Consider the following 13,753-nt stretch of genomic DNA (forward strand, 5'->3'; position numbering starts at 1 on the left):
TTTAATTTTTTTGGTTAAGTTTGGGTTGGAGCTTGTTTTCTGCTTAATTATTGCCTCTTTTCGACCCATATCATTTCTTTCAAATCTTTATGTTCTGCTTGCTTGTCCAGTTTTGGTTGTTTATAAAGCACTTTTAACTTCCTCTTCCTTTTTTCTTCGTTGAAGCGGGAGGGTCTTTTGATCCTTTGCTTTACCTTTTGTTTCTTCAACAACCTTTTGCTTTGCCTTTTGAGTCAAGCTACTAGATCCATACGTTGGTATATATATGGGGTAGTGGTCCATCGGAAAGGGATTCACACAATCTACCAATCCGAATATTTGAAATTTAGTCCAACGACCAAAGTTAATATAATTTTTAAAAGAGCCTCATATTTGTAGTCGTTTAATCAAATTTCAAGAGTTCGGATTGGTAAATTTGGTGGAAGGAATCCGGAAAGGATCCCTTTATGTGGTCCATCATCCAATAAAAAGCTTACTAAGTTAAATAACTCTTTATTTTAATTTTTGAGATTGAACTGGTTCTTGAATTTGTCTGCTGCTAATTATTTTGGTTTTTTAATAAAAAATATTAATTTACCTATTTTATTTTTGTCATTTACTTTCAAGTTATTAGTGTAAATATTCATAAAAATACTTATGAGGTGAGTGAGAAGTAAATGAGGTGCGTGAACTTAGGTCCTTTCACAAGGAACTAGATCCCCTCCGAACCCAAATAAATTGAACCTCCTAAGCAAAGGATCCGGGCCGTTGAAATTTGATCAAACGGCTACAAACAGGGGACCCTTTAAAAGTTATATTAATTATAACTGTTTGATCAAATTTCAATGGTTCAGATCCTTTGATCCTTAGGCTCAGTTTATTTGAATCCGGATGGGATCCGGTTCCCTTTTACAAGTGTCTGAAAAGTGATTTTAAAACTATTATCTTCTTCTGAAGATTATTCTTCTTTTTAGGATTTTAGAAGATCTATTAGATTTAAGAGGGTAAAGTTTTATAAGGTCCGTCAAAGTATGAGGTTGGTCATTTTGAGTTTAGAATTTTAAAATGTCCGTAAAAGTATGAGGTTGATCGTTATGGGTGTAGGATCTTAGATTGTTCTTAAGAGGACCTTAGAGCTTAGGGTTAAGGGCTTGGATTTAGAATTCTTAACAAATACGTCAATAATATAGCATTGATATTCAATAACAATATCATTGTTCATGTTGTATGTGATCAATATTTTAGTGGATAGGATGTTAGGTTTCTACTTATGAGTTCTGGGTTTGAAACTCTCTATTTTCTAAATTATTGTAATAGTTTCGATCTCTTTCCCCTCCTCTTATAATAAATAATAATTTAGAAAAAAAATCGTTGACATGTTGTCCCATGTATCGTATCGGGTTACTTTTGACATGGTCGCACCGTACATTTATTTTACAATGACAAGCATATGAGCTTCATATAAGGGAACATCGAACAATACATTGAAATATAATTTAATGATTTAAAAAGAAATTCAGCCATCGCCTGCCACATTATGTGGTTACAAAATATAATTTAAGTAGATTGTCTTTCTCGTAGTACTTTTTGCTTTTGGTCAAAATATCACCAAAATAGTCAATTAGTTATATGGTTTAGTGATATTCCTTTTTATTTGTAAATAAGAGGTTTTAGGTTCAATTCTCGTTAAAGACGAATTTGAACCGCATTATTGCTAGCCTATTATAAGGTTTAACCTACTCCTCCACCTCCTTAACGTAGATAAATATCGTTTATTAAAATAAAATATAAAAACCAAAGTATGAAGGAAAAAAAAAAAAAAGAATCAGATTTGGAGAAGTAATAAGAGCCTGCAAATACATCTCCTCCAAATCTGACGAAGTTAATTGTTAGTGTTTTGCCTAGTATTAATATACTTCTAAGGTGATTTGCGTGTCACATGGTGCGTTTAGACCGAATTGCTAAGGGAGTTGACCAAAAACAGTAATTTTGTACCTTCTATTACCCGCTTACCTTCACAGCGATTTCTCGCGGCTATAGCGCAAAATTTCGCGATTCTTTGGGATTCTCTTGAAAGGTGCGTAGCGATCCGGCATGCCACCTCCTTCTCTTGATATGCTCTTGATGGACCTGTTATTAGTGGGCTTCTTCTTAACCTGCTTCTTTCATTGTGCGGTAGCGAACGATGTCGTATTTGTTGGAGGAGTTTGAAGTCTTTCCACTTTCATTTTTCGGGCTCTGTATGACTTGAATTCAGATATTTGCTGGGAGCATTGGTTCTGACGGGTGGAAAGCGGCGTTCCGACCGCGGTGGTGGTAGGAAGCTAGTTCTCAAGTTGTCGGCCTTTGTCTTTGTTTTGGGCTCAAAACTTTATTTTGGGTTTGCTTTGGTGGTCCATATTTTGGTTGTCTGCGGATTGTATTTGGGGCTGCTCTTTTGTAATTATGTTAGGTTGGTAATGATTTTGTAATTTATCACGTATTACGATGTAATGATATTCTTTTTTATTCTGTAAATACGAAAGGTAAGTCCCATTTCCCGTCAAATTTGAATTTCAACTAGAGACTTAACTATTCCTCCACTCGTGTTGACAAATATAGTTTGTAAAAAAATAAAAAAATAAAAAAAATAAATATAAAAAAGTACTACCAGTAACCTGCCAACAAAAGGCTTTGCAATCAGCGATGATTCTTCTTAAAACAAATTTCAAAAATTGAGCCGGTGATACCCACTCAATCATATCATCCGAAACCATGTCGAATTTCAAAATCCAGCTGCTAATTTTGATTGCTGTATTTATTGTACCAATCCTAGCTGTATCAGCAAAAGCAGAAGCAGTTGCGGCGTTGCTCCGCCGTCTGGACTCCAAACGGTCGTCGGCTTCGGTTCAAGAAGCTGCAGCTAAAGCTGTTCTCGAAAGATTGCTTCCAACCCATGTTCACAGTTTCGATTTCAAGATTGTCTCCCAAGTACTATTCTTTTTCCTTTTTTTGCTCAAAATTCTCACATTTGGATTCTGGGTTTGACTATTTGTGTTATATTTTTTGACTGCTTTTTGTTGGAAGCACTTCTGCTCATGAAAGCGCTTTTGTTATAAACATGTAGAAAATTTTATTATAAATACAAGTGCTTCGTGGAAATGCCCTGGAAGTTACATTTTTTTTTTTTTTTTTTCTTTTTTTTTGTTCAACTCACTGCAAGTTATTTATGAAGTTTGGTTTTGCACATAACAACTGCTTCTCCAGAAAATGCTTCTACTAACAGAAGCGCCTTTAAGTATTTCCGCTCAACATAGTTAGTTCATAAAGCACTTTTAACACTTCAATTGGGCATTTCAATTTAGGTTTTTTGGTTGAGTTTGGGTTGTAGTTTGTTTTCTGCTTAATTATTGCCTCTTTTCGACCGGTATCATTTCTTTTAAATCTTTATGTTCTGTTTGCTTGTCCAGTTTCATGTTTTAAACTTAACTTCCTTGTGATACTCTGCTTGGTTACTGAGAAAAGGGAGGAAAAGAAAAACAGGAAGTAGGATCCAACATAATCTCAAAGGAATAAATATGTGTATCAGTGTTTGCATTATTCAGTTTCTGAGATCTATATCACTATATGGTTGTATGATATGTTTGCTTGTTGAGAAAACATAGGCAAGTATGAAACTTTAAACTATACCATTCATGATTGAAGTGACTGATACGTGATCGGCCACAAACATTTTTTGCTTTTGCTTTGGCATTCCCTCTAACTATCTCTGGCTTTAGTCAAACATTGATTTCATTGTAATTCATCATGCTAACTGCTTCAAATTCGATATCAGGATGCTTGTGGTGGACACAGTTGCTTTATGCTAAACAATTACAACCTGTCAAGCCGACATGGTCCTGAGATACAGTATGTTGAACTATGTCTTGCCAAATATAGTTACTTTTTTCTTCTTTTCCAGTTTTGAAACAAAAGTTCTGGCATATATTTATGTGCTTGCATGCAAAGTTTCTGCCTATCAAATATAACTAAAGCCTTCAGTATTGTTGCAGAATTTGTAAGAACGAAACTTCTGATCTTAAAAGAATTTAACATTCTAAATCATAGAAATTTGAGGACAGGGAATGATTGGCTACATTATGGAAACTTATTAAGTATTGATTCAGCACTGCTTGAAATTTGTTTGGGATATGTGTTTTAAGTAGCTTATTAAATAAATTTTCATCAAGAGTTAGTCCCAATGAAGAAGGTGTGATATACCAAAACCAGTTACTAATGGGATTAACGTTTGTGACTAGATGTTTTCATTTTTTTATTCGCACCTGTGATATTCTCAATTGCTTGCTTTGGCAATATGGATATATTGTTTATCTCACAAGTATGCAAGGATAAATTGACCTGAAGAGCTAGATAGCTTAAAACTCAATGATTGTAAGAAATTAAGAAGGAACATCTGCAGTTGTAATTTTATGATTATCACGGTCCTCTTTCAGGGTTAAAGGCACCACAGCAGTGGAAATTGCATCTGGCCTCCACTGGTATTTGAAGTACTGGTGTGGGGCTCATGTTTCCTGGGACAAGACTGGTGGTGCTCAGCTAGCTTCCATCCCAAGTCCAGGATCACTGCCTCGTGTAAGAGATGAAGGGTTAAGGATACAACGACCAGTCCCGTGGAACTATTATCAAAATGTTGTTACATCCAGCTGTAAGTATTGACTCTTTGTATCTGCTTTTGCTTCAATCAGGTTGTCTATACATTGTTGTACTTTGTCTCACTGAGAGTAAAAAAGGCAGCTGAGTGCATGAGGGTCTGCTAATGTGGAGTCTAGTGGGGTGAGACGTAAACAACTGTGCCTGTGTTTTCACTGAGAGGGTTTTATGAATCAAACTCAATGAGTTTGACAGTACAACCATAAGAGAAATAAGAGGATGAAAAGCAAATTAAGAAATGAAGAAAGTATACTTAATTTGCATTAAAAAAAAACTTGTAATGTAATACTTTTACATTAGTTGATATGTTTATCGTGGCAATGGAAAATTAATAAACTGTATGTGATATGACACATTTTTGCAGATTCATTTGTTTGGTGGGATTGGGAGAGATGGCAGAAAGAAATAGACTGGATGGCTCTTCAGGGGATTAACCTGCCTTTAGCATTCACAGGGCAAGAATCAATTTGGCAGAAAGTCTTCATGGTAAATTATAAAAGCTCTTACACATATGAAGGTGTTCATCAAATTCTAAGCTTCTACAGTATATGTCTTGTATATGTTGCTGCTTTTAACATGTATGCATAGCTTGCTTATAGGAACTGGAGTTTCTTAATTAGCACATGGCTGCCATGCATTAAAAGGAGAACATAAAACCTTGAATGTTCAACATGAGAGAAATACAATTTTCTATTTTCTGATAAACTTTACGATGTATTGCATATATGCTTGTTGTGGTCTGTGCTCATGTGTATCACAGTTAGAATACAATTTTACAACTGAGTACAGAGATAGATTTGAACCTGCACTAGTCTCTGGTCTCTTCCTGTCGATGATATTCTTTTGTAATTTTATGTTTATTGAATGCCTTTTGAGTGGCCATATGAATAGGTTTGGATTTCATATATGGCTTAGTTATGAGGCAGATATTGATTCGGCTTTTTGTAGCTGAGGCCTTTTGAGGGGACTCCTTGTCTCTTTCTCATCAATTGTCCTCCAAGCAGCCTCACACATTCTCTAACTAACCATTTTCCCTCCCTTCTTCTTTCTTATTTTTTTGATTTTTTTTAAATCATTGCCCGTCAAATAACCAGAAGGCAAAAACAAATCCCACACCATTTGGTTCAAACTGGAGCACACAATGTTTGAAAGCTATTTGAGGGTGATGAACTCCATTTTTCATCCTTGGTTCATCTTTCAAAAATCAAAACTTTGCTTCGAATATTTCACTTCATTTAATTATTTTAATTTTAAAACTGAAGCAAACTCCCAATACAAATTAACGTTCCTGTTTCTAAGTTTCTAAACTTTGCCCTTGGATATTATTATTTTAGTTCCCATCTGGCTGACACTTCTGCTGCTGCAACTTAGTTTCTTACCAGAGATGATTTTATTTTGTCATTGGAGCTTACAGTCAGGTCAATTTTCTATTTGTCATTCCAGTTCTAAATTCTAATATAGAGAAAACAAAAGGACACTACAAGAAAATCTTGTTTCATTCTAGAAGTCAGTGTGACTGATACGCTACATAATGGAAAATGAATAATTATGATATTTCAGACTTAGATTTATATTCTGTTAACGTTTTTGCCTTATCTAAAGTCTAGGCAATGCACATTTGCTAAGTACGTAAGCATAGTTTTGGTGCCTCCTTCATTCTTCTCATCAGACTTGACTAGAATATTCTTATTGTAGGATTTCAATATTAGTAAGGAAGATTTGAATGATTTCTTTGGTGGACCTGCCTTCCTTGCATGGGCTCGCATGGGAAACTTACATGCGTAAGTGGAGGTGATACAAGATTTTATTACCCTGTGCACAGGTCTTCTAAAACAAAATAAGTCAACTGAAGAGGCTCTACTTGATGTTTCTTGTGCACTTGATCACGTGCTTTTGCTGTAAAGAAACTGACAGTAATCTTGTCACAGGTGGGGTGGGCCTTTATCACAGAATTGGTTAGACCAGCAGTTGGTTTTGCAGAAACAGATATTATCTAGGATGTTAGAGCTAGGCATGACTCCAGGTGATTGCCAATTTTTTTTTACTGCAAAATTAGAAAATTACCGAGATAATTTTTTGTCAATGATGCTCCACCAATACTAGTGATACACTGTTTTACACGTATCTTCTAAACATGTATTATGTTTCAAGGGGTTATATAGTGACATAGTACATTGTCACTTGGATGATGTGGCTACTCATGTGTGATATCTTCTTTGCTTCAGTGCTGCCATCATTTTCTGGAAATGTTCCAGCGACTTTGAAGAAGGTATATCCTTCAGCAAATATAACCAGACTTGGAGAGTGGTATGTGATCTTTTATTTTACCATAAATTTGTCACTATATATAGGTCCCATGTGACGTAGCTTTATGTGACCTAGACGGTCACTGAATTTCTACAGCTGAATTACTTCAAATCACTTGTGAACAAAAAATATAAATTAACCGCACCACCCTCATTTTGACTTCCATGTTTGTAGTTAGAAAACTGTCCCTTTCTGGATGTACAGTATGTTGGAAATAGATGTGCTATATATTTTTTCTGAGATTTTCCATATTTGTTGTTATGATTAGGAACACTGTTGATGGTGATACTCGTTGGTGCTGTACATATCTTCTTGATCCTTCTGATCCTTTATTTGTTGAAATTGGGACGGCTTTTGTTAGGCGACAAGTTGAAGGTTTGCTTCATGTCTCTTAGTTATTAATTCAACTTGCTACATTCGTCCATTTGTGCAAAGATAGTGACCATGGATGATTTAACTGACAAGAACCTAACCATGATGTCTCCAGTTTCTTGTTATATTTTCTGGTTGTTTGACTAATTTTCATGGCTTACATTTTGTACAGAATATGGGGATGTGACTGACATCTATAACTGGTAACTTCTCACACTTACTTTTTCGTAGTATAGTACGTTATTAAACCATGTTATTTTCCAACTCAAACTACTTTTATATTTTTCTGTTGCAACTACTTTTATATTCTTAGTAATTCCCCTTTTGGGCACCCCTTGGTGGTTAAGGGTAATGCATCTACGGTCGACCATTCAGACCTGTCTTAGGCAGGCCGTTTCTGTCGTCTTTGAACTTTATTAACAAGTTGAAACAGAACTCATCTCTCACATCTTTCCCAACAACTGCGAGATATTCCTTCCATATTATAGATTTCTTAATTTTGCCTACCAAGTTTATTTATGTAAATAATGCTGTATTTAATGCAGTGATACCTTCAATGAAAATACTCCACCAACAAATGATACAGCATATATCTCATCACTTGGAGCTGCTGTGTATAAAGCAATGTCTAAAGGTGATAAGGATGCTGTGTGGTTAATGCAAGTATGCTCCTAAGTTCTTCAAACCACTCCTGCCCCTCTCAATCCATTTCAATTTAATTTTTATGATATATTCAAGTATTTAATAGTTTCTGTCCTCAACACTCATGACTTAAATATAATGAATCTTAAATGGAACGACCTTAATGATTTCAGTGATTCATGAAGTTTGCAACGAGTGGTACTCATCATGTCGATCAGTTTCCCTGTCAATTTGCTATACATTGTATAATGAACACAATTAATCGCTACTCAAAATGCTTTTAGAGGGGGAATGGGGTCAGCCATATGACACCCTTTCTATGAATTCATTTTTATCTACGAATCTATAATTAAGGAAATACTTTGCATCAATAGTTACCAACCCTCGAAAATTTGCATTGAGACATAATACAAATCATTAACCACAGCTATAGTTCAAAAGCAAGCAGCATATCGGTGTTATCTCCAATTAATATGTATATATTTATGGTATGATTTTACTTTTAAGTTTTTAACCCTGCATGGCAGTACACTATGCGTCTTAATTAATAAACCAAAGCATCATCTGGCTCATATCATGATCAGTTGGAAATACACAAGGGTGTTTCTATTGGTTTTTAGGGTATCACATGTGACCAATTTATTTGTTATGGACCTTGACAATGCTAAGTTCGATAAATGTGGGAATTGAGTTGCTTGTATATGAGCAATTTCACTCAGTTATTCATATAATTACTCCTGACTGAAAGTTTTGTCATTTTGCAGGGTTGGCTCTTCTACTCAGACTCTGCTTTTTGGAAACCACCTCAAATGAAAGTACGCATTTAGTTTGTAGATAATGATACAAATCTTAGCGTGCTATAAACATTGAATAATTCCTGTTCTTTATTGGAGCAGAAGGTAGGCTTGCTCATATGAAATATGCAGGGCTAAAAAATTTAATATTTGATGTGTGTGTGTGTGAATGTGAAAGGGATTTCTTCATAATTAGTTATATTGTGATTCCCGGAATCCTGGTACAGCTTTTGGAAAAAGTTGATTAGCAACTAATAACCATAGAATGGAAAACTTAAGCATTTTGGTAAACCCTGTAATAAGGGGAAAAAATCAGAACTAATTGCATCCAGAACACCTGGAGGCAGTTGAACAGAAAGACATCAGATCCAGCCATGTGCATGAAAAGTATATGGCAGTGCCATTGAAGTAGGGCTTTTGGTGGAAGATAATAGAGGAACAAGCTCCATCCTTCACCATCAGGGTTCTGTAATCATACAACAACAACAACAAAGCCTTAGCCCACTAAGTGGGGTTGGCTATATGAATCCTAGAACGCCATTGTGCAATATTCAGTGGCTTGAAGAGTCATGGTTTCACTTTAAACTTATCATTTGTTATTCTTATTCGCTAACAACTTAAATATATGTGCAGGCTCTTCTACATTCTGTTCCGTTTGGAAAAATGATAGTTCTTGATCTATTTGCGGATGTCAAACCAATATGGAAAACATCATCTCAATTTTATGGCACTCCTTATATTTGGTAATTAGCTCTTGAATTTGTTAACTTTTAGTTAATCTTGACTTCTTGAGTGAGAAGCTTAATCTTCAAGATACGCCTCTATTGATTTGTTAGTATTTACATTAAGTTTCAACACCTGTGATCAAAATGTTTTTTTTACTTGGCCAACTATTTATCTACGTCAGGTGTCTCTTGCACAATTTTGGTGGAAACATTGAAATGTATGGTATATTGGATGCAATTTCTTCAGGTCCAGTTGACGCCCGAACTAGTGAAAATTCTACTATGGTATGCCAGATACCTTGCATGCATGTCTTATTACTGTAAAAGACTTATGTTTTTATGTTAGTCTATACTTTCTAATGTTCAAACAAAAGTGCCAATATCTTGCCATCACACTACAAAATGATATTCTGTGACCAATATTTATTTAGTTATTTATAAAATAACACTGGGAAATAAAAGTATATTTCATAATTTTATGTAATAAAAAATTACTTTTTTTAGGCACACTTAAAGCAACTTTTCGTTATTATGATAGGTTGGAGTTGGCATGTGCATGGAAGGTATTGAGCACAATCCAGTTGTTTATGAATTGACGTCTGAAATGGCATTTCGCAGTGAAAAGGTTCAAGTTCAGGTATTTATGAATTTTTATATGTTTTGCAATAATTGGAATAGTTAGGGATGCTGTTAGTTCCTTTTTAAGTGTGTAAATATTTGTTTCTGTATTCTAATAAGAATAAATAGTTTATACATTGGCTATTTGCAACTATGACGTGGAGTCGTGGACATAGGTGAGCATGAGTAGTTACCGTGTGGACATCTAACAAGTGTTAAGGATTTATTCTCAAATATTCTGAACATCAATGTAAGTGTAACAAAGTTGATGCAGTTCCGCACATGGGAAAGTACCAAACTTTAGGCTTTAAACAAAAGAGATTTAGTACGATAAGTCTTGCTTCACTATGGTACTTACGGTACAGTATAAGCCCAATGCATGGCTGTGTGGAGATTTTATAATTTACTTTCAACAGTAAATGATTTTATTGGTCAACAATAGTTAAGCAAGTGATGTTTCAGTCTTTTTATTTAAGTTTTTACCATATGTTGTGGTCTAGATAATTTCTATTATGTATTGATCCAAGAGATGCTCTGATCTTCCAAAACATTACTATTATGTGTGATTGAGTGAAGGGATGCTCTGATCATTTAAAACACTTAAAGCTCTCTTGGGAAACCTCGCATTATTTACTTATAAGGAATGAAACAACTTTAATTTGGTTTTGGATCATGATACAGATATGTCAAAGTTTCATTATCTTCAATGGTTGTTTATATGATTACACCATTAACACATACGATTGTCAAGCATCACAAAATGGAAGCTCTAAACGTAGATGTTTGGAAGATGAGAATGCAGTTGCTTCTCAAAGAACAGGGTCTTTTTTTTTTTTTTTTCATTCTACAAATAGCTGTTAAAGATGATAGACTTAACTCACTTGAAGTAATTAAGATGAGTACAGAAACAGCATTTTGTGTTGATTGTTGGTTGCTGACAATAATTTATGTACGCATGCGCTCTTTGCAGGATTGGCTAAAGATCTATTCCCAGAGACGCTATGGTAATGCAGTTCCTCAAGTTGAGGCAGCTTGGGACATCCTTCACCAGACAATTTACAACTGTACAGATGGGATTGCTGTACGTATCTCAATATACTCCATTGATCCAATGCGTATGACTTTTTATTTCTTCAAAAACATAATTTTGGAATGATCATCAAACTATGAAGGGCATCATACATCACTGTGCTTCCTTATGCGAATGGTTATCTCAAGTCATTTGATGCATCTATGACATTATCCAGACTGAAAAAGGGGGAAAAAGCATAACCATGCTTTATCAGTTAGTGGTATTGTTATCGGATGGACACTTTTTGATTCATCTATGGCTTTGATTATGTTTCATGTATTTCATTTGAATAGTTTTTGACGAGGCAAGATGTGATGTTTCCATAATCGATAAATTTTAACTACAATGCATTACTTATGTTAGTAACTTAGGCGTGATAGGTGGATGTAAATAAAGTCTGATTCCTGTAGTTAATGATTTGTGTCTTTTCACCGTACCACGAATGATATGGATATTTAACTTGTCGCAGGACCATAACACAGATTTCATAGTCAAACTCCCTGACTGGGATCCATCACCAAATCACATATCAAACATTTCAAAACAAAACCAGATGCAATCATTCATCCTGCTCGATAAAAAGAGAAGAGTTTTGCTCCAAAAAACCAGCTCTAATTTGCCTCAGGCACATTTGTGGTATTCTACTCAAGAGGTGGTCAATGCTTTACGACTATTCCTTGACACTGGAAATGAATTCTCTGGAAGCCTGACATATAGGTAAAGGAAAAACCGCTTTCTTGTGTTATGAAATCTGAGATATATGATCCGACCTGTATTCACATGATAAATATAATTCTCCTGAATGAATCACTTGCTCCCTGCAGAACATTTGTCTAGATTTTGTTTTCCTTGGTGTCATAGCATGCATAGTAACCACTCTTTAAGTTCACTTTCCTTCCAGAGGTTGTTAAATACAAGTTCTTTATCTGCTAGTTTCTTGACAAAGGAACTCAGCTGAATAAAACGCCTTAGACACAAAAATGGATCACGATAGGATTTTACAGTTATCTTCAAACATCCAATTACTTCCAGTAAGCCGATTGTAGGAAAAGGGAAATAAAACATTTGATCATTCCTAATTATTCTTGGCACCGTGACAGATATGACTTGGTTGATTTGACACGGCAAGTACTTTCAAAGCTAGCGAATCAAGTATATCTGGATGCAGTGACAGCTTATCGGAGGAGGGATGTAAAAGCTTATAGTCACCATAGTCAAAAGTTTGTTCAACTCATAATGGATATTGATGAACTGCTCGCTTCTGATGATAATTTTTTACTTGGAACCTGGCTTGAAAGTGCAAAAAATCTGGCAGCTAATCCTACGGAAATGCAGCAGGTGAGAGCAAATATTTCCCTCTTTGGCCTATTTGCTTTTAGCTTATGAGATTTTTCTTGGGGATAACATTGCACAGTTAGTTTAGACATATCAGCATGACGCAACACCTTAGTTCGATTATTGGGGTTAGCTAAGCCACACATTTTTCCATTTCCTGATCTTAATTTATACATTATAGGCTTATGTTCTCTGTGCATCCAAGGGAAAAGAGCCATCTTGTCTTTTCTCCTGGGTTTTCTGCACTGTATTACCCTGCTAAACATCAGGAGTTCAGCCCAAATTTCACCTTACGAAATGTTATAAACTTTATTTTTTCAGTACGAGTGGAATGCAAGGACGCAGGTGACAATGTGGTTTGATAACACAAAAACCAACCAGAGCAGGCTTCATGATTATGGTAATCCTAACTTCGACCTCACTTAATGTAACTCGAAGCATTGTCGCTTATTTTTCTTTGTAACATTGAAATTCTTCTTGTCATCAGCAAATAAGTTCTGGAGTGGGCTATTGAAAAGCTACTATCTACCTCGCGCTTCAACCTACTTTGGTCTTTTGTCGAAAAGCTTGAGAGACAATGAGGACTTCAAGTTGGAGGAATGGAGAAGAGAATGGATAGCGTTTTCAAACAATTGGCAAGCAGGTACCGAACTTTACCGGGTGAAGGCAAAAGGAGATGCTCTTGCTATTTCTAAAGCATTGTATGAAAAATATTTCGTTCGAGCAAAATAGGTTCTTATTGTTAGAAAAGAGAGAAGCGATTGTGTTGTAAAGTAGCAAAACATGTGCTAGGTCTATTCCTTACTCATAAGAGCCCTTTGCATGTTGCATGACAATAACTTAGGGTCATTGTTGTATGTCGAGCAATGATGTAACATAAGTAGGGGTGCAACTTGGATAAAATTAATCGATTTGGACTGGTTTCGAGCCAAAATATTCTAAAATATTCTGTCTGTTTCAAATCCAAAACCGAAATTCAAAAAAAAAAAAAAAAAAAAAAAAGAAAGGGATAAGAATGAGAATGTATTTAATAATTCGAATCTGATCAGAAATTTCGAAATTTGTATAATTTTGTTACACTGAAATCTGTTCTAAAATTCCCGCCTAGGTGCTAGGTAATTAGCTACCGTTCTTGATTAATTTCCAGGCGTTTAAAAATTAAGAAAGGGCGGCTAGGCGCTGGCCTAGCCCAACTAGACCCATCTAGGCACCCGCTCTTC

The 13,753-nt window shown here is 35.3% G+C and overlaps 1 protein-coding gene and 2 non-coding genes across 3 annotated transcripts; all 3 read left to right on the forward strand.

Moving 5' to 3' along the window:
• Window positions 1-2,615: 2,615 nt before the first annotated feature.
• LOC103957583 (alpha-N-acetylglucosaminidase) lies at window positions 2,616-13,479 on the forward strand. The gene is made up of 19 exons (XM_009369761.3): window positions 2,616-2,949; window positions 3,794-3,867; window positions 4,452-4,663; window positions 5,033-5,154; window positions 6,364-6,449; window positions 6,597-6,691; window positions 6,894-6,975; window positions 7,244-7,350; window positions 7,520-7,550; window positions 7,893-8,010; window positions 8,754-8,804; window positions 9,417-9,526; window positions 9,691-9,793; window positions 10,047-10,145; window positions 11,097-11,207; window positions 11,668-11,915; window positions 12,299-12,536; window positions 12,855-12,933; window positions 13,021-13,479. Exons 1-19 carry the CDS (start codon window positions 2,734-2,736, stop codon window positions 13,263-13,265), a joined length of 2,427 nt encoding a protein of 808 aa, XP_009368036.2. The 5' UTR covers window positions 2,616-2,733; the 3' UTR covers window positions 13,266-13,479.
• LOC125478405 lies at window positions 5,573-5,684 on the forward strand. Its single transcript, XR_007259231.1, has one exon. It is a non-coding gene; the product is annotated as a small nucleolar RNA U19 (small nucleolar RNA).
• LOC125478407 lies at window positions 5,743-5,895 on the forward strand. Its single transcript, XR_007259233.1, has one exon. It is a non-coding gene; the product is annotated as a small nucleolar RNA snoR138 (small nucleolar RNA).
• Window positions 13,480-13,753: the final 274 nt, after the last annotated feature.

Source organism: the organism of the source record quoted next, unplaced genomic scaffold, assembly GCF_019419815.1.
Source record: "Pyrus x bretschneideri cultivar Hongxiangsu unplaced genomic scaffold, Pyrus_bretschneideri_v1 Contig24, whole genome shotgun sequence".
In the NCBI taxonomy this organism is placed as follows: domain Eukaryota; kingdom Viridiplantae; phylum Streptophyta; class Magnoliopsida; order Rosales; family Rosaceae; genus Pyrus; species Pyrus x bretschneideri.